Source organism: Lycorma delicatula, chromosome 2, assembly GCF_047948215.1.
Source record: "Lycorma delicatula isolate Av1 chromosome 2, ASM4794821v1, whole genome shotgun sequence".
In the NCBI taxonomy this organism is placed as follows: domain Eukaryota; kingdom Metazoa; phylum Arthropoda; class Insecta; order Hemiptera; family Fulgoridae; genus Lycorma; species Lycorma delicatula.
In genome coordinates this window covers 109,704,125-109,731,065 of record NC_134456.1, presented here as the reverse complement: position 1 = coordinate 109,731,065, position 26,941 = coordinate 109,704,125, and the positions used below count along the sequence as shown (strand labels likewise).

At 29.2% G+C, this 26,941-nt stretch overlaps 1 protein-coding gene across 3 annotated transcripts; it reads right to left on the bottom strand.

Moving 5' to 3' along the window:
- Positions 1 to 353: 353 nt before the first annotated feature.
- On the bottom strand, positions 354 to 26,556 carry LOC142319103 (divergent protein kinase domain 2A-like). Of its 3 annotated transcripts, none has more exons than XM_075356014.1 (4): positions 25,899 to 26,556; positions 23,997 to 24,291; positions 11,681 to 11,808; positions 354 to 891 (listed from the first exon to the last, which is right to left on the bottom strand). In XM_075356014.1, the coding sequence occupies exons 1-4, from the start codon at positions 26,442 to 26,444 to the stop codon at positions 718 to 720; spliced, it is 1,143 nt and encodes a 380-aa protein (XP_075212129.1). In that variant the 5' UTR covers positions 26,445 to 26,556; the 3' UTR covers positions 354 to 717. The 3 variants fall into 3 exon arrangements, with proteins under 3 accessions (XP_075212129.1, XP_075212127.1, XP_075212130.1); XM_075356012.1 differs by having other exon boundaries at positions 355 to 891; positions 11,681 to 11,811; XM_075356015.1 differs by lacking the exons at positions 354 to 891; positions 11,681 to 11,808 and adding an exon at positions 21,173 to 22,061.
- Positions 26,557 to 26,941: the final 385 nt, after the last annotated feature.

The following is a 26,941-nucleotide window of genomic DNA, read 5'->3' as shown; positions in this document are numbered from 1 at the left end:
TTTCTGCAACATTTGGTACAATATGTTCTAAATAGGTTTAACTTCTCACTATCCTCTTTTAAAAAGTAATGTTTATAGAGTAAAAAACTACTACTTACCATTACCAGGTGAACAATCTGACTTTCCATTCAGTTAGCAATTTTATTAAAACATTATTTAATTCACTAATGGCTAATTTTCAAGTGGGTTTGAAGTCCTAATTAATTTCTTAAGACTGAGGTTGAGGATATATATAATGACAGAATAAAAGTACATCAATAGACAACACTGTTTTTAATCATGTTAAACAAAGAATCTATATTAAAATTTAATGTTCATCCAGTAAGTTAAATAAATTAATAAACATAAGAACAGATTCTTTTATACAATGGAGCTCTTTTAATTCTGTCTTAGTTGGGGAAAGAATGAACAAAATACAAGGATTGATAAATTGTAATATACTATAATTCACAAACATGATAAATGTACAAAGATATATCTTTAAAAATGGAATGATATGTAATAATTGGTGTTTATACATAATTAAGTAAATTAATAAAAAAACATTAAAATCTACAACAAAAATACTGACAAAAACTGCTTAAAAAATGACTATTATTTGAAAGCATTTCGGTATTAAAATATAAAAAGTCAAAATACTTCAGAAATTGTATGACTGTGCAGTTTTATAGGAATATTATTAAAATTTTACAGGAATAAAATAATTATTATAATTATCTACTTTAAAATCCTTAATAATTTTTTGGCATAATAAAATCTACTATGGTGTACTGGTGGTTGAATGCAGTGAAGTAGAACAGTCCAAAATTGTGGATTCTGTTTTAGAAATGTTTCTGGAGGCGAATGCAGCAACCCACCATCAATTAGATATGAATGAGGACTTAATATTTCCTAAGAATAAAAAAGGCAAATTTTAATAATAGATCATATATAAAATAATAAAAAGCTTGCAATAGATATACCAATCATCTACGTTCACAGCCAAGATGCATGCCTCAAAACCCATCTCACTAAACCACTTTAACTAAATCATATTCTCAAAAAGTTCTCACAAATAAAATTTTTAATATATTAACATAATGCTTCTTAAAAACCAATATTTTTTTAATGAATATAGATTTTTTATATATACTTTTTTTAACACAAAGAAAATATTTCTCAGTAAAATCCACTCAAGGAAAATTATTTTTCCTTTCTGTTTATTAAATATATTTTTATTGTTTATTTCTACCTCTATGAATCATGAGACCTTGCCAATGGTGAGGGGGCTTGAGTGCTCAGTGATACAGAGTAGCTGGACCGAAGGTGCAACCATATCAGAGAGGCATCTGTTGAGAGCCAAACTAAGGAATGATTCCTGAAAGAGGGCAGCAGCTCTTTCAGTAATTGTTAAGGGTGTAGGTCAGAAGGACTGAAACAACTATATCAATATCACTCAATCTTTTGAGTACTAAACAGATGAAAGGAATGGAAAACTGCAGCTGTTCCTCTCTCTGCAAATGTAGCTCTCTGCATTTTCGTGTAATAAAAATGGAGGCACCTTCCTTGGTAAAATATTCCAGAGGTAAACCAGTCCCCCACTTGGATCTCTGAATGGGTTACTGGGTGACTACTAAAGAAGAAGTAATGAGAAAATTAAAAAATAACATTCTACAAGTCACGAGCATGGAATGTTAAATTCCAAAAAAGGTTGTAAGGTTAAAAATCTACAGAGGGAAATGGGTAGGTTAAATGTAGATGTAGTAGAAATAAGCAAGGTTTGGTGAGAAGAAGAAAATAACTTTTGCTGAAGTGATTTTAGAATAATTAACTCAGCATCAAATAAAGGCCAAGCAGGAATAATGAACAAGAAGACAGGGAAGAAAAAAGAGTATTTCAAAAAGCTTAGCATTAATCAGGATAAAATCAGAACCTAAGCCGACAACAATTGTTAATGTGCATATGCCTACAAATGCCCACGATGATGATGAGGTAAGAGTACAAAGAAATTGATGAAGCAATACAAAGAAATTGATGTATACAAAGAAATTGATGAGGCAATTAACACACAGCAAGGAATGAAAAGGAATAGTTGGAGACTGGAATGCAACATCGAAAAAGGTAAGGAAGGAAATATTGTGGGTGATAGGGACTGGGCAAAAGAAATGAAAGAGGAAACAGACTTAATGAGTTTTAAGATTTTTGAGGAAGATATTGCAAGAGGACAGAGTAAAAAAATAAGGTAAAAATACAGAAGAAGAATGGGAGAATTTTAAAAAGGAAATTCTTAAATCAGCAAGAGTGAACTTCGGTAAAAGAAAGAGAACTGGTAGAAAACCTTGGATATCAGAAGATATATTGCAGCTGATGGATAAACGTAAAACATATAAAAATGCTAGTGATGAAGAAGGTAAAAGGAACTATTGACAATTAAGAGATACTGTACACAGAAAGCGCAAATTACCAAAATAAAAGTGGATTAAAAAAAGTGTTCAGAAGTGGAAAGTGATCATTGATAAAATAAATGGAGCATACAGGAAAGTTAAGGAAAATTTTGTGGTACATAAGTTAAAATCTAATAATGCATTAAATAAAGATGGTAAATCGATTTATAATACAAAAGAAAAGGTTGATGGGTGGGTGGAATATATGGAGGAAATGAATTAGAAACTGGTGTTATATAAGAAAAAGAGGAAGTCGAAGAAGCTGAAAAGGGAGATACAAACTGAGATCTGATTTAATAGAACATTAAAAAATTTGAATGGCAGAAAGGGGCCTGGGATAGACAGGATACCTGCAGAATTACTGCACAGTGCAGGTGAGGAAGCAATAGATAGATTATACAAACTGGTGTATAATATTTACAAAAAAGGGGAAGTTCCGTCAGACTTCATGATACTAAAAAAAAGCAGGAGCAGAAAAATATGAAGAATAGAGAACAATTAGCTTAACTAGCCATGCATCAAAAATCTTAACTAGAATTCTGTACAGAATAATTGAGAGTAGACTGGAAGAAATGTTAGGAGAAGACCAATTTGGTTGCAGGAAAAGTATAGGGACAAGGGAAGCAATTTTTATGCTCAGATTAATAGTAGAAGGAAGATTAAAGAAAGAAAAACAAACCAACCTGACAGGTCTGTTAATAAAGTAATGAGACTGGTTCAGAAAAACCTTTTATTTATCACCTTTAAAATAGTTCCCTTGTAAAGCCACGCAACGCTCCCAGTGGGAAAATGATTTTCCCACTCTTCAGTGTTGGAACACAGAAACCGGAATATCCTTTAGATGGTCAGTTACACTTTTTTTTATGTTTTCTACAGTTCCAAAATGGTGTCCTTTGAGGTGTTTTTTTAAAGTTGGCAACAGGAAAAGTCACAGGGACGCAAGTCAGGTGAATAAGGTGGTTGACAAACTACAAGAATGTTTTTCTTTGCCAAAAACTTATTTACTGAGAGTGTAGTGTGACAAGGTGCACTGTCATTATGCAGCATCCAGTTGTCTTTGATGGCTAATCTCACACGGGCAACTCTTTTCCACAGCCTTTAAAGAATTTCTCAGTACACATATTGATTTACAGTGTCCTGTTGGCAAAAATTCCTTATGGACAATTCCATTACTACAGAAGAAACAAATTAGCATGGTTTTGATTTTTGATTTGCTCATTTTTGCTTTTTTGGGATGTGGTGAGTTTGAAGTCTATCACTCCTTGCTCTGGCATTTTATTTCTGGGTTGTACTCAAATAACCAAGATTTATCACCAGTAATAAGATTTTTTAGAAAATCAGGATCAGTTTCAATTTGCCCTTGAAGATCACAACACACTTCCACCCTGTTGTTTTTCTGCTCAACAGTAAGATGTTTTGGGTCCAATTTTGTACTAAATTTTTCATGTCCAATTTGTCAAAATTTGATGGACTGTGGTATGGTTCAAATTCAATTGTTCTGCAATCATTCTGACAATCACCGATCATACCATATTAAGTCTGATTCACTCAACACTGTTGTCAATTTTTTATGTTAATCTTTCAAAGCGTGGATCATCCACAACTGATTCCTGGCCATCTGATAATACTTTAAACCATCTAAAAACTTGGGCTCGTGACAGAGTGTCATCTCCATATGCCTTTTTCAATTTTGAAAAAGTTACAGTAGTATTCTCACTGAGTTTAACACAAAATTTGATTGCACAATGTTGCTCATAATAATAAAAACGTACAACAAAAACTTGTTTCACAAAAAGTTTGTTTACATATCACATGGCAACAATTGATTCAAAATATTAATAACTAATATACATCAGCTGTTCATATAAATACATGTTTACTAGTAACTTTACAGTGTTGCCACTTTGGCTGCCAAAAAACACTATTTTCATTACTTTATTTACAGACCTTGTACAAATTTATATACTTAGAAATGGCATTTGAAAATGTAGACTGGAATAAAATGTTCAGCATTTTAAAAAAGTTTAGGGTTGAAGAATAGAGATAGAGAACAATTGCTAACATTTAAAGGAACCAAACTGCAACAGTAATAATCGAAGAACATAAAAAAGAAGCCGTAATAAAAAAAGGGAATCTGACAAAGATGTTCCCTATCCTCAGGGCAAGGATGAAGTTCTTTGCAATAATTACCACATGAAAATAAACAAGAACAAAACAAAAGTAATGAAATGTAGTAGAAATAAAGTAGGTGGACCACTGAATATAAAAACAGGACGAGAAAAGACTATGGAGATAAAAAAATTTTGTTAGCACAGGTGTAATGAGCTTTCAGTCAGAAAGACTGACTTTTTGCTTACATCAAAAATTAATTTAAAGATCAGGAAAGCATTTTTGAAAGTATATGTTTGGAGCGTAGCTTTATATGGAAGTGAAACTTGGACGTTTGAAGTACCTGAGAAGAAAAGATTAGAAGCATTTGAAATGTGGTGCTATAGGAGAATGTTAAGAATCAGATGGGTGGATAAAGTGACAAATGAAGAGGTGTTGCGGCAAATTGATGAAGAAAGAACATTTGTAAAAATATAGCTAAAATAAGAGAAGGACTTACAGGCCACATTTTAAGGCATCCTGGAATACTCGCTTTGATATTAGAGGGACAGGTAGATAGGAAAAATTGTGCAGGCAGGCAACATTTGGAATATGTAAAACAAATTGTTAGGGATGTATGATGGAGGGGGTATACCGAAATGAAACGACTGGTACTAGATTGGGAATCTTAGAGAGCTGCATCAAATCAGTCAAATGACTAAAGACAAAAAAAATTGTTTATTTCTCAATAAACATCATTCTGAATCTATATTTTTTTAAACCAAAATAGAAATTAATTAAAATTCTTGAACCTTTTGTCCCTACTGCCGTAACAATTTCAAAAGCATTTCAAACATTTTTTCCTTCTCTTTAGTTTCCAAAACCTTAGAAAAAATTTGTTATCTTGTGACATGATGCATACATAAAAAAAATATTTTTCTTAGAAACATGAATATATATTTAGAAATTTAATTCAGCCAAAAAAAAAAAGGAAAACTTTTCACAATTTTACTTTTTGGGTATCTTTACAAAAAATAAATCTCAATGTAATCATATCATTTCTTTTAGAAATAAGAAATTAAATTTGTATGAAACTATTATTACAAATACAAATTAATCCAACACAGATGTTATTTAAAAAAAGGTACCTTTATTTAGAAAAAAATCATACCTGTACAATTTGTGAACATCTAGTAATTAATATGTCCTCCTCTATTCTTAATCACTTCACATGAAACGATTAAGAATATTAAATCAACAAGTAAAATTATACCAATATTATTACTTTAATGAGATCCATTTTTATGATATAATTCATTTTTGTCTTTTTTTTACTATTACCCAAAGATTTTCAATCTGGTTTAAGTCTGGAGAGTTGCCTGGCCATGGAAGCACTTAATGTTCCGTTCTTCAAAAAAATTGTCCTTTTTTTGGCAGTATAGCATGGCGCCAAATCTTGTTGGAACATTCTGTTCACTGAGGGAAGTTGTGTCACAATCATTTCCTTTGAAATCTTGATAATTCATCACTTTTCAACATACCATCTACTGGAAGAAATGAACAAGGGCTTTCAAATGTGAAAAAACCCCAGAACTTTTTTCTGAGGATGTTTAACTGATTGTTGGATATAAGCTAGTAATGTATTTTAATCTGATGTTTTTCTAACATATGGAACCCTTTGTCCCTGAACATAAAAATGTGACTCGTCGGAAAACATAACATTTTTCCAGTCTTCTTTGGTCCAGTTAGAAAGTGCTTTGGCCCACAAGGGCTTTATCACATTGCTGGTGTTAAAAGATGCATTTTAGCTGGTCAACAAGCTTTCTTACATTTGCAAGAAGGTAATCTAGCAGCTGTCATGTTTAAATCTGTTCCACTGCCCTAATTCTTGATTAAATCCACAGCAAATAATTTTGGATCAAGTTTTCTTTTTCTAACTAATTCTATATTGGAGTATCCTGTGGAGTAATCCTGTGATCCTGTGTGGGAGTAATTTTTCTTTTAAGGCTACATTTGCCTTTCCTTTGAGGGGAAAAGGAACCAGTTTTCATGCCATATAATTTTAAAATAGCATTTATTGTACCTGATTCAACAATACATTCAGAAGTTATTTGTCATGTCATAGTGGTATGCTCTGAAAGGGAAACAATTTTCAAATGATTTCTTAGAGTTATGTCTAAGATATGGTTATACAGTCAAGATGCACAGAACAAAAAATATGAAAAGATTTTACAATAAAAAAATGAATAATCTTTCACAACACACTATCTATAACATGAAGAATGCTAAATAACCAAGAACAATTATCTCACATTACACAGACAACTTAAAGAATGGGTGTGTTCAAGCAGTGCAGTCACAACATAGTAATAAACAAAAAATTTCTGTGTTCAGATTAATTTGCACACTACTGTATGTATACACACAAAGTGATTTAATAGCTCATAATACTGTTTTGGAACAGTAATATCATCAAAAATTCCTATTAACATGCATCTCCAGTAACATTTTGTTTTCTAACTGTAGCTCAGAAATATTTCATCCTCATTTCAACTCCAAGAGTAAAAAAATGCTATACTCAAATTTCTGAGTCCCAAATTATAGGAGAAAATTTAACAGTTTACAATTTTGTTTTTTAGATTTGTTGTAAATTAACCTTATTAAATTGTCAATATAAAAATAAAAGTATGAGAAAACTGATGTAAATAAAATTAATAGAAAAGAAGTACTAGTTTTAGAAATTTGTCTTTTAAACAAAGCAGACCAGTAAAATATGGCAGAAAACTTTATAACTTCAAAACTGAGTAAAATTCTTCATCAATACTTAAACAAATAATACTAAAAATATAAAAAATAACCTAAAAAACAAATAAAAATTATTTGAGAATTTTTTTATTTCATGAACTGGCAGTAACAGCTAATCAACAATTAAGATGTAGGTACTGTGTGTGAATAATTTTATGGGCTATTTATGCCTCTTAAAGTTAACAGTTTAAAAGATTACGGTTTATATATATAACAGAGACAACACAAATTTTTATACATTTTTTAGAATTAAGAGACATGCTGTTAATTTAGGGTGAAATAAACAATAATGGTATGCTACAATTCAAGAAGATTGAGACAAACACCCAAATCAAAGACTATCAAATCTTAAAACATTTTAGGTTGTATAGAGATAATTTAGACTGACAATCACCTCAAACCAAAAGTAGATACTTGTCGACAACACTTTATAAGAAAAAACACTCAGCACTATACAATAATCTCCAATTACAAGCACAATTATCTCTGATTATAAGCACGTGAAAATAAAAGCACCAGAAAACATATAAAACCAGAAACTTTCTCCTTTCTTTGGGTTCCCAGAATTTCAGTTTTCTTCATTTTATCCGTATAGTATAAATCAGGATAAAATTTTGTTCTAGCCATAACACAAAAACAAAGCAGATAGGAGCTTTTTTGCTTATAATAATGTCCCACATCACCTCCAGTGTTGCAGTACAATTTTACTTGACTAAGAAAAGTAGAAAAAACTGATGGTTTAGTGAACTAAACTTGTTTATATACATCTGACAACATTACATTATACTCATATAGTGAATAGATTTGCATGCAATATATTTCATATTATTCTATCATTTTTCCAATTAAATTATTTATTACACAATGAGTAAAACTACTTTCAGAAAGACTAAATAAATATTAATCATATTATATATAATTTGATTTATTTTTTTGGTTGAAAGTTTATTACTGTATTATTTTTAGCTTGTTCTAATATAGTGAGTACTGTTATAAAAGTTACATTTTTATTAATCATTAAGTTAACTAAACAAAAACTAAAATATCAATAAGTTTTATAATAGACAAATAACATTTTTATTAATTGCATTGACTAGAACTGCTGACTAAAATTAGTCATTTTAAACAAATTAAATCCATACAATGATAAATTAAAATTTACTGTAGAAACTGATAATATTTTTTTTTTGGAATAAAAATAAACATTGGTAAATTTTTACCAGAAGTTTCAGAAAGTGGCACATCAAAACATTACCGTACACCCTTGATCTTAAAAAATAAATAAATAATACAGCATGAGACAGAAAACAAACAATAACTTAAGAATTAACCAATGAATTAAATTAAATTTAGAGTAAATCAAAATGGACAAAATGGTAATTTTTATATAGAATATAAACAACAAGTAAAATAATGAGTTAAAAAAAAATATTTCATTAATTAAACAAGAAGTATTAATCTAGGGGATATTATTACTTATAATGATGTCAATAAAAATACAAAGAGTAATTATATGCCAATTATGAAAATTACATTACATTTTTAACCTATAAATAATTTATAGATGATAATGCTAACAGATTTTACATTTATCAATAGTAATGATGAAGTTAGATCCATAGCAATGCTGATGTTAGATACATTACGAATACATAGATTCAAAAAATATAAAAAAAATATTTTTTTTATAAAATTAAAAGTCATTTGACTGGTTTGACGGTATCTCCATTTTTTTAATGTAATCTTTTAATCTAAACATAACTTCTATACGCTATGACTGAGGACACTTATGTTTTATAAATTCTAATTTTTGTCTTTCTCTGAAATGTTTACACTCTACACAACTCCCTATCATGTTTAGGGCATAACCAATACATTTTGTCTTTTTACAAGATCCATAAAGTTCTTCCCAGTTCATCTAAATATTCTATTGAAAAATCATGCATCTAAGGCATCAATCCTATTTCTTATTTTATTTTTATTAATGTTATTTATTTTTATTCTTATTATTTTCCTATTGGCCATATATGCTCCACAAATAATTTTAAGAAATCTTGTAAATTCTTAGATCTATGTTATACAAACAATTTTTTTTGCATGAAAGCTATCCTTGCTTGAGCCAGTCTGTTTTTGATCTCTCATTTTATCCTCCCTTGTAATTTTACTTCCTAAATGACAAAATTTTAAGATTTATTTCAATTAATGTATTTTTATTGAACATTTTTATGGTTTAACTGACTAAATTATAGATATTTTCAATTTTATTAGAATCTGCATGCATAATATTTTTACAAAACTGTATATACACCCCACTTTTATTTTTTAAGTGTATTATTAATTTTTTCAATGAAACTATCTCATTGAAATCTTCAAGCACTTTTACTTGATACCCCATTCTAAGTTTTTAGTAATATGCAACTTCATTGCATTGATTTTTCAATTTTCCATACAACGATATCAGTCATTCAGCTAAGGTTTTATCTCAATGGTATGAATGATCAAAATTAAATTCTGATAATAATTAATATGATTACTCCACTAAAATTGATGAAAAATGTTCTAAGAAAGTATATCCTGATTTTAGTTTCTAGTACATTCTTATGTCTTGAACCACAAAGCACTCAACGTTCACTAAAACAGTACCATACCATACAAGAATTTAGTTTTAATTTAAAATATTAGTTTTATTATTTTTAGAAGATAAAAACAAAAGGTTTTCTTCTCTTCTTCTTCTCCTACAGCCAGTCATCAATTTCTACCTTCTCATTATCTTAATCTCGTTAATTGATGCACAAATTAATTTCCTCATAGATATCCTAAATCATTACCTTAGATTCTTTTAAAGAAAAAGTATAGAAGAAACCTTTAGACACATGATGTTACAGTGGAATGTTATGATGAACAAGAGAGAGGTTTATAAAATAATCTTATAAACAGACAAACCGTATTGGTTAAGTTAAACTGTATTGTTTACAAAGTTTAGTTAATTTTGTAACAGAGGGATGTTAACAATGTAAAAGCTTCAGATAAAGACAAGGATTGGAGAAAATAAAACATAACTGTTCTCAGTAACATGAAGTAATTAATATGATGTAGATAGAATTATGTTGAGATTAAAACATCAAATATTTATTCTACCAGGACCATGCTGACCCAGAATCTACCCTTCTAGAAGGGTATGATGTTCTGAATGTCACATTATTTGACTGAAATACTAGTTTCCTTCTCTTGATAGTATTAACCAACTGTAAGGTTTTTGTTTTGTCCAAACAGGTGAGTCACTCTTGATTATTACTCCTATTCAGCAAGTTTAGTATCAAATTATTTTGTAAAACAACACCTCAAAAAAATCAAAGCACTTCAGCAATGCCTCAGTTTGAAAGAACATTGGGCAAACAGAAAAATAAAAACTCAATAATATTACAAAGATTTAAAACTTTTTTAAAATTTTGCTTTATACTTTTTAGTCATATTTTAATCAAATTATTATCATACATTGCATGAGTTTAATTAGTAGGTTAATTTAGATTTCAAAAGATAACATCATATAATGAAATTTCTTATACATTTATAAAATATCAAACAAATGTTCAATCAAACATTTACAATACAAAGTAATGAAATATTGAAGTTTTTGATTATTGAAATACAACTGTAAATTACCAAAACTTTTTTTGTAGCTTATATACATTTTATTAATTGTACGTATGGGAGGATGTTTGCAAAAGTAATGGTGGAATATTATATTGTCACCTGACCTTAGTAACTGAACAAAATTTCATCAATAGGCAATGTCAGGAAGTATGTTAAATTACTACACATGCACCCTTAATTTACCCCTCTTCAGGGGGATGTTTGAAAAAGTAATAGTGTAATATTGTATTGTCACCCAACCATAGTAACTGTGCAAAATTTAATATTAAAAGCTAAAAAATTCTATTTCACAGAAATACATATTAAAACAAAGAAATACCTTTTTCAATTCTGTTTGATTACAAAAATTTGAATAATACAAAGTATATTTGTTTAATTGCATAACTCTTGAATAAAATAAGTGAAAACTCAAAACCAAATTATTTTTTTATCAGTTCTTGAATTGTAATAACACAAATTGTAAATTTAATCAATTTTGCAAACTATTGTGATGTAATGAAATGAAAATAAGGTTTGTAAACAGTGTTACATTACTGTTTCAATGCTCTCGGTGGGCAACTGGTTAGTGATATTACTGTCATCCATACAACTATATTAAACTTACATTGAAATGTCACCGATTGTAGGTGAATTTATGTTATAAGATACCATCACTTTACCACATACTTTAAATTAAGGTTGTTTCTAATTAGTAAAATTAAATTACTCACTCTGCAAACCGCATAAATGTTATGATCACTAATGCTATGGCTGCAAATGTCATCAGAAGAAAATGCAAAACAGTTTTCACATGGAATGTCTTCACTTGAATGAACATTGTCCCAAGTAGTTAAAAAATCTGCTATAAAAATGAATATAAAACAATTAAGGTCTCACAATATTATCCATGACAAAATGTGCTAAATAACTTAAAAAATAATTTAATCAGCTCGCTTCCTGCTACATTGATAAAATGGTTTTTATAAAACACCAAATTTTAATTTCTGCCTTGAGGGCTAGATCTTTACTGGTTCACAACTAATGGAGGTATCTTTGAAGTTCAAAAATTATCTTTCCTTAAGTATGGATTAAACCTTTTTAATTAGACATTCAAATTATTTCTAATAAAACTTTATAAAATTAATATCCAGAAATACTACCTTCACTACTTCCTTTTTACTTCCCAGTTGTTTCCAATACATTTAACAAAATTCCCCTTGAGGTACCCTGAATCCAAAATGATTATAATCTTGGGACATAAAAGCTGTATTTTAATCAGTAATTTTGAATGTAACACAAAAGTCTGTGTACTAAGGGGAATTATTTCATTATTTTTTTATAGCAATTAGATAATGAAGTGGGAAGATATTAAGAGGGTGCTACACAATGAAAAATTTACAACTTTAAGAAAATTCTGCCTCATATCTTCTGCGAGAAAATAAATTACAGTACTTCTGGTCCTGGGTAAGATGTTATCCCCCGACATTTCAGGTATGAAATGTCAGGGCAGTAGCATCCTAGAAACTGAAGAGTGTGAAGTAAGATAAAATGCCAAGGCCATACATTTTTCATAGACCTATTCCAATAGATCACCAAAAGTAAAAATTTAATACCACTAAAATGTGGCTCTGGCAATTTTATTTTTAATTTACTTAAAACTGTAAACTTTTAAAAATGATAAACTTAAAATTTACACGCGACTTTTTTTAAAAGTTACATCATAACTTTTTCAGTTACTTTTACAGGATTACCTTCAATTTTCAATGATAGATACTGTTATTCTCTGCTTAACGCAAACTGATTTTATTAATGGTATTTTTTTTTATTTTTATTTCCTAGCTAATTTAGCTATACTAAAGGAAAAGTATAATTGATTTCAACAAAAAAATTATCAAAACATCACCCTTATTTGTAAATTGGCCTCAAAGGTACATTTAAGAAGTCACAAAAAAAATCCTACTTTTTTAGAACTGAAAAAAAAAGTTTTTTAATGTTATTAAATTTCCTCAAGGGGACATTTAAGAAAAAGTCACAAAAAAAGATCCTAACTTTTTATATCAGAACTGCAAAAAAGGTTTTTTAACGTTATCCCTAGCCCAAAATAACTATTTTTATAAGTGAATCTTCATGTACATACATACATATGTAGGCCTATTTGAAGCTTAATAACTCCAGAATCGGTAAAACAATTTTCTTCAAACTTCATAGGAAGTTGGCATCCTCAGGGGGATTATTATATTAAATTTTGCAAAAATTGGAAAAAGGGATAAGGGTGTTTTGGTCAAAACAATTTGAACATCAGATGTGCATGAGATCAGATAAAAAACATCTCTACAGTCAGGTATCTAATAACTGAATACTCGTCTTTTGAATTTTGGAAACACCTCTGTTTGCCAAGTTGTTTATTTCCATACTTTGGCTGCACGCACAGAAAGGATTGGTCACACAGACCTATGGTGGAGGGTGTTTCTCTCATTCTAATGAATTAATATACAACTGAATAAAAATATTAAGGTACTTTATTTCTTATTATGAGCAACAGTTATGTGAAAAAATTACATCTGACCTCCATATACATTCATCTAATTTAACTGCTGCATAGAGTAATATTCTTTCTTACATTATATATAAACCAAACATCATCATTCATAACCTGCTGGATATTAATTTTCAGCACTTTACTGCAAATTAACAACAAAGGAAATCACACTGGCCAAATAGGTATGAAATACAATAGTGCAGGACCTAGCAAGAAAAAAAATAAAATTATAGTTGTCAGATAGATCTCAACCCTAACACAGGACTTATTAAAAGATATCTTTCAATATAGAAAAATAAATAATTATGTTGTCTAATGGTTACATTAGCAGCAAATCATGGATTACTTCAAAGAAACAGTAAAAATCAAAACTAGAAATAGCATTTATGCAAGCATTTTAATTATATTATTAAAAAAATGTTAATGATCTTTTAAATTTTACAATTTTGAACAATATTCTGGAGTTTTTGTAATCATACAGTTCATATATATATATATATTTTATAATGGAGTCATTTGGGAGTCTTAAATTATGTTGCCCAATCTGGATACTGCCCTTATTGCTTGTATTATCTCAAGAATCCTTAATGTGCAGTGGCAGCTGACAGCTAAAATTATAGGGGGTGCTTTTTTTCTGGGCCATTTCAAGGACATGGTTAAAGTATTCTGTAAAATAAAACAACCGAAAAAAAAATTAATCATATAAAATAAATAGCTGGAAGCAAGATAATAATCAAATTCTACACTATCACATTCAAAAATATGGTATTATACTGTTTTTAAGCACACTGTGCTTAAATGTGCCATTTTTAACCACTTAGGGGCAACTGGTAAATGCCTAAAATCTTCCTATGTGCAAATGCGCACGCACAACAACCAAATACTACACCACTGGAACTGTGAGGCGCACAGTTCCATACAAAGATTTTTGTATCTTTTTCATAAACTGAGAGATGGCTACTGACATTAAGCTTAAGGATTAAATATTGTACAAGTATAAAGAAAAAAGAATTCATTACATTAAATATATCTATAATATCAAGTGGAAATAGGGGGTGCCTGCAGTTCCACAGTGCCTATACAAGAGCCACCACTGATTATTACAGAATTCTAAGTAACTATAAAAGAACCATCTAATAAAACACTGTTCTTTATCCAATCCACACACTGTTAATATTTTCTTCACTCCCTCAGCTTTACAGCTACTCCATACTTCCAACTTGATTTTTTGCATAATTCAAAGTTAACAATTATTTTTAAATAGAAAATAAGCCTTGTTTTGATGCCGTTATAAATCTTTGATATAATAGTCACTCACTTGTGATTTTTTATACTTTTATTATCATAACAGATATGGTGTTTTAATTGTCTTATTATCAAGCTAATTTTCAACACCAATACTTAAAGTAGCCAATAAGGAAAATGTAAAACATCTAGGGAATCGTTTAGAGATCTAAAATTAATAACTCATAACTTACTCTAAGAGAAGTTTCTAGACGATAGTTGGTTCCTAGATTATCATTTACTTATAAAGTAATAATCAACTGTCAATGAATCAATAAAAAATTTATAGAGAAATTTTTAGGCACTCATAATAGTAACACAAGAAGGTTTGTGGAAGCTTATACTTATGTGAAGGTAACCTATCTTAGATTAGGACCAAAATTTATTGATACATTGCATAAGTTTATGACATTACTAATGTCATTTGTTGATGACATTAATACCTGTGACAGAGTGATGATGGAAAAATTATTATAAAAAGATTAAAACAGTTTTTATGTGAAAAATGTTTTAACTCTACTGAATTCCTAAAAGTATAGGTAATTATTAGAGAATCCTTCACAATGCACAGACATACCATCACATTAGTCTCTGATAAATTAAAATAACTATAAGACAACAAGTACAAGCTCTCAAGAATAAGACATCTTAAGCAGACTAGATCCTTTTCTCTATTTACATTTTCATTCATCTAAATTAGAAAAAAAATGACAAACTTCCTGCTTAGGTCAGATTTAATCCTTTATCTGAAATGGTATTATTTGAAGCCATACTTATATGTGCTTCTACTTACGAATGTACTACCTTTGTTATAATAAATATATACATATACACTTCCCTAAAGCAGACAAAATAATTTTTGGATTATATAACATCACACTTCAGCTTAGCAAAAGGAAATATACATCCACTGATAGGTGTATATCAATAATCATATATACATTAGTGGATTATATATCCACTGATATTTTTAATAAGTTATCTGACCATTTAAACAGCAATTGATTTAAAAAATCTATTTAAAATAAAATTTGAAATTTTCTTTTAGATAAGAGATAAATTCACAAGGAAATTTTTATTCAACCAATAAAAATAGTTGAAGTAGGTAATATCACAAACTATATCCAAAATGTCACTAGTTAACACATTTAATCAATACCACTAGAATAAATAAATAAAAAAGGCTTAACTGCACTGATACTGGGATATTTACCTCATAACATGGAAATAATTTGATGAAACTTTAATGTTTAACATAAATTAGCCACATTTGTGATTTTTTTTCTAATTTAAAGAAAACATGTCAAACGGTGCTCAAAGACATCAACAAGATCTTTTAGCATATTTTTTTTATTTAAATGTTTTTTCAGAATTTATGTCAAATTTTGAATCATTAATACTTTATTAATACTTTTCCAGATATTTTACATTAAACAAATACTGTAAATTTATAACAGTATTTGTTTAACTAGCTAGTTTGAAGTCATGAAATCACATTATTGGTCCTAAACTGCTATGAAATTAAGCTGATCTTATTTTTGTAAAAAAAATAAATAAATGATAATATTACTAACAAATTTTTTTCTAAATTTATTATGTTTGCTTTGAAAGATAGAAAACAAGTTTTTTTTAAAAATATGATGGTATTTTACACCAGCGACTTGTTACATTAGTCATTTATGAAAATGGCACAGGTATTCCAAGAGTAACAATCTGAAAAATAATCATTTATATATTTCAGCCATTCCAGTAAGGTTTAAATTTATTTCAGTTGGTTTTTAATTTAATTATTTTGGATAAATTACACAGTCTACCATTCATTCATTTACTGTATTCTGCCAATGGGCAGGTATTGCCATGGCTGTTCACTTGCTCCTTTCCTGTGCAAGTGATTTTGTTTTCGTATATTTTCCTCTTTCCATAACCCCCATCAATCAACTGAAATCTTCTTCCTTCCTTCCTCCCTTTCCATTTACCAATCATTCAACTGCATCTATTAGTAAGCAATTTCTTCTCATACAGTGTCCTAGTCAGTTCCTTTCCCTGCTTAAAATGGTATTTAACATATTCTTTTCCTCTTCTACTCTTCTCAACACCTCCTCATTTGTTGCTCTATTCTGCCAACAATTGCTCTATCCTACAAATGAAGTTTACCATTTTATCCCACACCCACAACTCAAACGCCTCAATTTGTCATTTGTTTTCCTTTCATAAAGTCCACATTTCTGCACAATAAAGCATAACACTCCACATAAAACATCTTGCCAATCTCTTCTTCAAATCTAAATTTAATTTCTCATACAGCAAACTCCTTTTTCTACTAAATGCCTCCTTATCCATTGCTATTCTCCTTTTGATTTCTGTGGTACTGTTAAGGTCTTCCGTTATGAGGCTACCCAAGTACTTCAATTTCACCACCTGCTCTAATACCTCAGTCCCAACTCTTACATTAATATCTGAACCGACAATAAAAGCATCATTAACATATTACATAAAATATTTTTTACCTTACCATTTTTATAGAATAACAAGCTTTTTCCTTTTGATAAATGAATTGTAGAAATTGTACAATTTTAGTTAATCTTCTTTTTCTAAGCACTCTTCCCAATTCAACATAACAGCATTACAATATAACAAAAGAAATAAAAGATTATCCACATTCAAAACTCTAATCATTCATAAAATTAAGTGTTTAAAAACCCACAACTTAAGTTTTTAAAATACTTAGGTTTTAAACTTTTTTTAAACATAACACAATATTCTTAAATTTATATTTTTATTTAAATAAGCGAAATAAATTATACTTGCAATCAAAATTTTAACACAAAGAAAAGTTACTTTTAATCCTTAAATGGCAACAATGAAGATGTATATATAAATTTATGTCTCTGTCAATCTTTTACTCAAGTTAACTCTGAAACTGTACTTTCCTCTCCCCAAATTTCTCAAACAAATCCTTCTTCTTACATCCATTATGGTACAGTTACCATACTTTCTTTATATTTCTGAAAGTTTAAATCTGTTTTTCCAGAACTTTCTATGTCGTAACATCATATACTCTGATCATACAGTAACCATACTTCTCAGAGATTTACTCTTTTATAATGATACGTCTTAGGACTACACCTACTTCAAAAGCAAGCCTTTACGCACAATATGGGTTTTGTCATAAGGGCAATTGGAGAGAACATAAAAAAAAACAGAAACAACAAGAAAGTCCTGCAATAGTCGAGAGAGAAGGTTGTGAAAAATTACTTTCTTCAATGACAATAAAGCCATTGTGGAGATCATAACAGAAATAAAATCCAACATCACAACTTAGTAGTGTGTATCCAGTGTTACATCTAAGTCAGAGGGACTCTCTTACAAGTGAGTCAGTTAGTATTTTTTAAATGTTAATTTTAGGCTGACACATTTAATTACACATCTACACCCCTTATTATTATAATATCATTGACTAATGAAAATTAGATTAAATTAATCTTAATTTGCTAACTTTTTTCATATGTTTTTGTTCAATTCAGTGTACAGATAATGTTCTATTTGTTCAACAAAGTTAATTAAAATTAAATTAATTTTGTAAAATTACCTCACTCTTAATCAGGTTTAATGAAGATGTACTCTTTTTAAAAAAAAAAACAGAGCATTAAAAGAAGCAGGTAATAGATTTTATATTCACATTGTGTCACCGCTGATTATAAACAACTACAACTTTAACCTTGGAAAAAAACTTTTTTTGAGTTCTTAACGAAAAAATCAAATTGCTTTTTATTATTGCATTTAGTTTTATGTGACTGCATATCAAGAAGTCTAATATTCAATATACATTATGACATATAACAAAGCAGGCCTTTTTACATACATTTTATAGATCAAAACATATATATTCTACAGATCCAGGATGCACTCTAGAGCCAATTACAGGAAACTTGTATGTACTTCATATAAATAAAAATCCGGAAATGTTTTTATTTACCAGGTATGGCTCCCAAAACGTTTTTCTCAAATTTCTACTGCAAATGAAAATATAAATGTAAAATTAATTTCTAGGAAAAGAGAATATGGTTAACATTTTGCAATTTAAAAATATAACAATTATTTTTTTTAAAAACGAGTTCCTGGATCTGCATATCTATTATTGTCTGACAATTATTTGATGAAGATAAACAATTAAAAACACTTTTTTGTTTGTAGTAAATTAACTTTACTAACAAATCTTAAAATAAATAATAAAAACTGTAGATAATTTAAATTTTGTAAATAAAAATAAATAAAGTAAATAGAAAATGAATACATATTTAAAAATTAGCTTTATTACAGATGCAAAAAACAATAAATAAACAAATTATTCTATTAAGTACAGTGCCCATTTTTTTGTGAAGAACACCACCATAATGGTGAGATTTTAGATAGCCATAGTTTTGCAACAAAGCATAATAAGACAAAATATACATCAAAATGAAAAAGACTGTTCAAGTTTTCAATACATAAACAGTTCTAGTACAAGCGTATACATAAGCTGTATTACTTGGTAAATAGCCACATGAAGCTCATTAGTCACCATAATTACACAGTGCAAAGAAAAGTTCAATATATTTTGTTGCTTATCTAGTTTAAGTTACATTAGGAGTAAATACAATCATATGTTCAATGATGATAAATACTATCTATCATGTAATCAGTGAAGAAGACATGAATACAATTTTGTCTTTAATGAAGAACCACATAAAAATAACATTTTTATGTGGTGTAGTCTGCTGAAGCAGTCATATCCAGGAGAACCATTATTGTCTGACAAGGCTGCTAAAGATGTGTGCACAAGTTATTAGCATAGCCTGAAAATATCAGTGTGATTGAGTTCTGTAGAATTAGATGTTCCAAAAACAACTGACAACATTTTTAAAAAAACTATGCTTTATTAGTTATAAAATTCAGATATTATAAAAAAATCTTAATCACAGGACAAAATTAGATGACTTTAATTCTCTACAGACACTTGAGATAGATTAAATCGTGATTGAAAGCCAACCAGGTTGGTCTAGTGGTGAATGCATCTTTGCAAATCAGTTGATTTTGAAATCAAGAGTTACAACGTTCGAATCCTAGTAAAGGCAGTTACTTTTATATAGATTTGAATACTAGATTGTGGACACTGGTATTCTTTGGTGGTTGCGTTTCAATTAACCACACATCTCAGAAATAGTCGACCTGAGACTGGACAAGACTATACTTCACTTACACTCATACATATTATTCTCATTCATCCTGGTGAATGCATAGGCAGAGCGTTCAAATATGAAATACTGAACACCTTTACTACAAGTCATTATCAAACATCAATAAGGCAGCCCAAAAGTTAATTGCAATCTACAACTGGACAAGATGGAGTTATTTCTTTTTTTGAAAAAATTATAACAGGGAAAGAACTTTCTGGATAAATTAGAAGAGTACCCATTGTCTCAAACAGTATTAGACAGTTATTTCTGCAGCTAGATAGACCTCTACCACATTTTGCCACATTCTTGTGGGATAACCTAAACAAAACATTTTCTCAGTAAAAATAAGGCTCCATGATCTCCAGATTTTACCCTGAGGATTTTTATTTGTGAGGTAATCCAAATACACAAATGTTCTCTGTTGAAATAAGAAATCTGGACCATTTAAGGGAGCAGATTAATGATGCTGTTTCATTAGCTAAGAAATAATCAACAGAAGTTTGTATGCATTTAAGAAAAACTGTGATATCATTAATAGAGTTTTGTTTAATATTTTACAGCTTTAACATAAACAATCAGGGGCATTTTAAACAGCATGTTTAAAGTGCTTAAATCATTCTGAATTGTTTTTAACATCAGTAATTAAGAATTTTTATCAGGCCGAATAAACATCTGATACAGTTTGTATACTGTTCAGAAACACATATGCAAACTGTATGTATACTGTTTCAGAACTGTATACGCAAAGTTTCACAACAAAAGAGGGCTGTTTCTTGAATGTTTCTATTTCACATTGAACTGGAAAACATGAACAATTGTAAACAACTCTGAACATGTGTCGATACAAGTATATGCGCATAGATATACAAGTGTTTTTATTTTTTCAGTGTGCTTCAGTTAACAGTAGCTACAGCAATATGTGGTCTTGAGAAAAAATTTTAAATTTAAGTGAAGATGTACGTCAATCAAAAAATCATGAAGTGATGCCAGCAGAAATGGAGAAAAAAATACACAGCTTAAAATCCCAATTTTGCCAGGAACATAAGAAATTGCAGGATTCAATAACAACTGGTTATTCTCTAAAGAAATGCCACTGGTTGGTTACCAGCTGCTGTCGTTTCTATTACAGGGAAATAAATCAAGGAGTAGAAGAAATGCTGATGCATAGATACAGAACAAGAAAGTTTATTTTCATTGAATTTAATTTTCCTTAATTTTTATACACATATAGTTCACAAAATGCAAATAGATTAAGAGTAGTCATTCTGCCACAAAACTGCAGCCACACTAGACAGTTAATAATCACAAAACACATCACAAATAATCGACACCTCAGTTTCAGGTTTTCTTGGTATATTCTGTAAAGGTAGGAGGTTAGAATCACCAATTTCTGATGTCCAGGTTCCATTAATTAAGTTGTCACACTCTTCTGAATCAAAGTACCAAGTGGATATGTACTTCTGGAAATCATATTTCTCCGCAAAAATTATGTAGACATAAACAGGCTAAAGTTATACTTACAGGTTTATCAAAATGCAAAGGAATTGTATTAAGAATAACTCTAAATTTAAAACACATAATGCTAAAAATGTTCTCAATTATTGTCCTTGGTCTGCTTAGGCTGTAATTAAGTTATATTTTGGTGATGAGCTGCCAGGTTTGTATACCTGATCATATGTTAATTGATAATGCAAAAGCATCATCAGCTGCAAAAAAATTCAAGAATCATCAGGCACCTTCTTAATTCTTCACAGCACACTTTCTGTCTGTGGTAGTTGCAACATTCCAGTTCATCATTTCATAGTGTGGTGTGTTAGATGACACCATCATCTGAAATTCGGCCCTGACAACCAATGTCAACATATATGAATTGATAGTTAGTGTCTAACTATTGATGCTAGTTATGCAAATAGCACTATCCTAAATGTTCCAATTAAAAAAATGCTTCTGCTATTTTCAGGGGCAATTATTTTTATATCCTTACCACCTATACTGCCTCTACAGTGTGGATAATTCCATTTGTTTGAAAAATTATTAACGATTTGTTTCCATTCATCATTTGATTTTGACATTCTGTAAAAATAAAATGAAATACAATTACGTTAACCCCATCCTATCACTTTTTCGTCATTTTAGTGTAATTCCTACATAATGTTGTTAAACTCTATGATCTTATCCTAGCCCTGTCCAATCCTTTCAAGTTCATCCTTTTTCAAAAACTGTATTAATAGTTACGATCACTTCAGAAAATTAATTGAAATCATATTCATATATTTTCAGAATTAGCCAGGTGACAATACTCTTGATAATCCAGAATTTTCTGTGGTAAAGGAAGCAACAGTACAATCAATAACTTCAGAGCATGAAGATAATGCATTGAGTGACATAATTGAACAAACCACCAGTTTAGGCAATCAACTCGTAAGGTACCCTCAAATAAAAAACACAAACTTGAAGATGCAGTGACTGGGGAGGCAATTCGGAGCATGAAAACGCTTACAGAAAATGCTTTAAAACTTGACAATTATTTAGTGTATGGAAAGTACATAGTACATAAATTATAGAGCTGTGGCAGGACTGACAATGAAATTGCCATTGCTCAAAATCACATAGACAATATTTTGTTTCAGTTGTCAATTGGTGCGTATAACCACAGACAACTCATACAAAATTATTAAACTTCAGGATATGCAAATTTGACACCTGCAGGTTCTTACACTGCATCTGATTACATAAAATATATGTTTTTCAATTTTCATAGGTTTATTTTTCTTTTTCTTTAATATTAGATGAAATAAAATAAATAAAAGTACATTAATTTTGATTTTAATTTTTACTACACCTTAACATACACTTTTAATGAATTTATTATTGCTTCACACACTTAAGGAATAATTTTTGAAATTGACTGTTTGGAAATTCTAAATTTATACACAAGGCTTGTGTAAGAACTTCCCATGGTTAGAAAATATAAGGTAACAGCTAACCTAATTGATGCAGTAATCGATTGCCAAAATTTTGTATTTTTCTGGGATATTTCAACCCCTATTAAACACAGCAGAGTTTCAAAATTGTTCGGTGTCATTCTAATAAAATTTCTAAGTCAGCGCCATACTCCACTTTTAAATCTGCATAAGATTGTTGCCATACTTTGTATCTTCCAATAAGTACTTTTCTCTTCCACCTTTTCTTTTCCCTGCATTTGCTGTGCTTTTTAAGTACAAGAGATATACAGATCGCACAAATTCTAGCTAATAAAACTTCATTCAACATTTTCTATGAAATATATGTATGTTTTTCACCTTATTTTTTAAAAACAAAATTGTGAAAACACAAGTTTGAGCAACACTGTATGGTAGTCTGGACACATAACAATGTATATGAAGCATTTCTACACAGTATACATACAGTTCGTAATACTGTATCGCAACTATAATTAGACTGTTCTGAAACTTGTTTCAAACATTGTATCAGATGTGTATTCGGCCTTAGGTTAAAATTACCATAATTTCTTCACATTTTTTTGTTCAGTTTCCTTTTCATTAAAATTTTATTTTTTTAAACGTTTGTTTCTCAATTAATTTATTTACAACTTTCGGATCAAAATTAAATTATCTATCCATTTTATTCATAAGTTTTTAAAATTTATCGACAATTTAATACTGTTTACTTATTCCAAACAAACAAAAATATTTTCTGATAATAATTTATCAAGATTAAAAAAAATTGTTAGATAATAATGCTGATAAAGCTTTTGAGGTCAAACTTTATAAATCCTTAAAGTCAAATAACACACCACAATTATATCATCTACCAGATATCAGTAGTGTGGTATTACAATTTATAATAAAATTTGGGAAAAACGTCTCAGTAACCATGTTTTTCCTTTCACAACCAAAAAACATAGGATGAAATCTTTTGTTCTAATTCCTTTCTTTAAGTAAAGGAAACTGGTATAATATGATAAAGAATGCAAATAAAAATAATTACCACTTTACCAATTATTACCTGTTGTATTTCTCTCCACAATTATGATGTTTTCAAGATCAATAAATGTAACTTTTCCGTCTGATGATATAACAATATTATCAGGTGTAATATCAGTAAAATAGAATGCAAATAAGGGATGACTATACGTTAAATTAAATGCAGCAGTAAGTAACTGGTGTGCAAAACTGGAACGAGTAGACCACATATCTTGAATATGATCAGTCAGCATTTCTCCACAATATTCAGACACAACTGTTCTTCCACAGCTACCCAAATACTTAGAAACTGGCCATCCATCTTCTTGAGGAAGAATCTTGACAAAAGTTATCACTTAGAAAGATAATATTTAAAAATTATGGTAAACTATTATAAGAAAGAAATTGAAAATAATTGGATTTGGTTGAGTAACATGGTTATATACAGAGCTAGGTATTTTTAATATTTAAGGATTGGCACATCTATCAGGTAAAACCTTTCATTAGTTCCCATAAAAACTGAAATGGTTTTTTTTCTTATGGATGAATGCTCACACATAACCATCTTATATATTAATAAAAAGCATTAAATAAGTAATAAAAATGTCAGACCTTTACAACAGAAACTGAAACCAGATTATTTCAACTTAAAAGCTACAGACTGACAAATGAAATAACTATGAAATAAACAATTCGTGGTATTATTGATACTTCTTAAAAATGGAACATCTTTAAAAATAACATTCCTGAAGTATTCATCAAACCAAAACAGTCAGTTAAAAATGTATTAACAGTCAGTTAACAGATTTCAAAAAATTTAAATTGTTAATTTTGGCATCATCTAGTTTACTGCCAATTCTTGTGCTAATTTTAAACCTACAATGCAAAGCCATATGAATAATAAACCCAAGTATTAATCTGGTGTGCTGTACCAGGTGTCCCCACACACAATTAGTACAAAACCCATGAAATTCTCTTTCATCATGGGTTTATTCCAGTTTAAGAAATAATCATAAAACCACATTTAATTCCCAATAATGCAACACTTTTTATGCTTTCAATGGAATAACTTTGATATTATCATAACCCTTTAATAATTCCTTTACTCAACCATAAGTTCCCCTGACATCCTTTACAAAATAATTCAGGCTTGCAGTTTTCCTAATACTTTTTCAATTTCTAATAATTACTGAACACTTCTCTAATAAACAAAAAAATATACATATGTATTATATATTTAGGTATATACATATGTACCAAATAAAAATACTAATTAACAAAATGCAGTTTACCAGAAACCAAATATTTATGAATTTTTTGGAGCACATGGAAATTCTGAAGACAGAATATACGGAACTAGCGACTAACATAATACGAGTTTATAATGAAATGCTGAAGAAGCTTTGATGATCAATCGAAAACCTGCGTTGGCACAATTAAGGTGCCAACAATGCATGTATACAAACACAATAAATTTGATTTTCAACATGAACATATACAACAAAGATAGAAGAAAATATCGGATTCAAATTAACATTTTTAAAAATGTTAGATGGTGCCTGGATTAATCCAGGCACCATCAACAATGGTGATAATGGAAACTTTTCTCTGAAAAAGGTGCTGCTAATGAGCTCTCAAAGGTTCTTGGAAGAAATTCTATTAATCTGAGGGTAATTTATAATTGTAAAACTTATGTTTATATGACTTAAGTTGCACAAATTTGAAGAGGTGGTTTGTATTGCAACCAGTTTTTAAACGTCGAATAACATAACTATCACAGACCTTTGAGTACTTGTTTTATTTCTATCCCAATTGTAATGTTATATGCCATTCAATTTTATAATGTATATCTCATCATCACCGTGATCTATGAATCATTTGTGATATGACTAGCAGCAAATAAAACTAAAATTAAATCTTTGTTACTAATTACTTATGATAGTACCTTCTGAATTAATGGTTCTGGATTTACACTGATTGTAAACCATAAGTTGATATCATCTTTCTCAGTGTGATTATCAGAATTTTTTACAAACTTATACAGGTAATCAAATTTTTCTACAGTCGGACAAAGCCGAATGTTCCTCATTATGTTATTCCCAAAAGGCACATCTAGATAATTTCTTATTTTCATTAAAATGTCATTTTCTGTAACACTGTAACTGTCATCCTTCTTTACTCTGTCATCAAATTCAATGAATTCTGATTTATGAGCAAGCTTTTTAACAACTACTGCTTGATTATCAAAATAGGCAAATATAACATTATTAATTCCAAGAATATTAGTCAGGAATGTTAATAATTTTAATAGAATAGCAGAATTTTTTACAGTAATGCTATTACGAAAGAAAGGCTGACATAATGAAGTACCAAAGCAAAACGGACACGATTCAATTTCCAGTAATTCTTCATATGTTTTATTTTTAACGTACGATAAAAATACGCTAAATAAAACAACAGTAATGGAAACTAATTTTATTTTTTTTGACATCTTTAAAACTACGTAATACCCAAAATGGACCGTAAATTTTTTATCTCTCTAAACACTAATTCAATATAACACATCTTAATACCATAACCTAACTAAAATTACATCACTATATACGCACGGTGTCGGCTTTCTGTTTGCAACCAACGCCACCTGCATGAGAAATGCTAAAACACCCCAAGTATGACATACCATAAATAACCCAGTCCACTTGTCAAAATAGCCGCTATTTTAAAAAAAAGTATTATCGTGATCAGCGCTGTGCCATTATTTAAGGTCAATAAAGATTTATAAGTGAAATATTAAAATTCATTCTAAGGTTGTATATATTTTAGATGACAATATATATATATATATATATATATATATATATATATATATATATATAAAGGCATAATAAATTTTTTTACGATTAATTAGACGGCTATAAACTTTTGAAACGACAAACTGAACCAGATTTAAAAAAACACCTTTTAATAACATTTCATAAAGTTTACTGT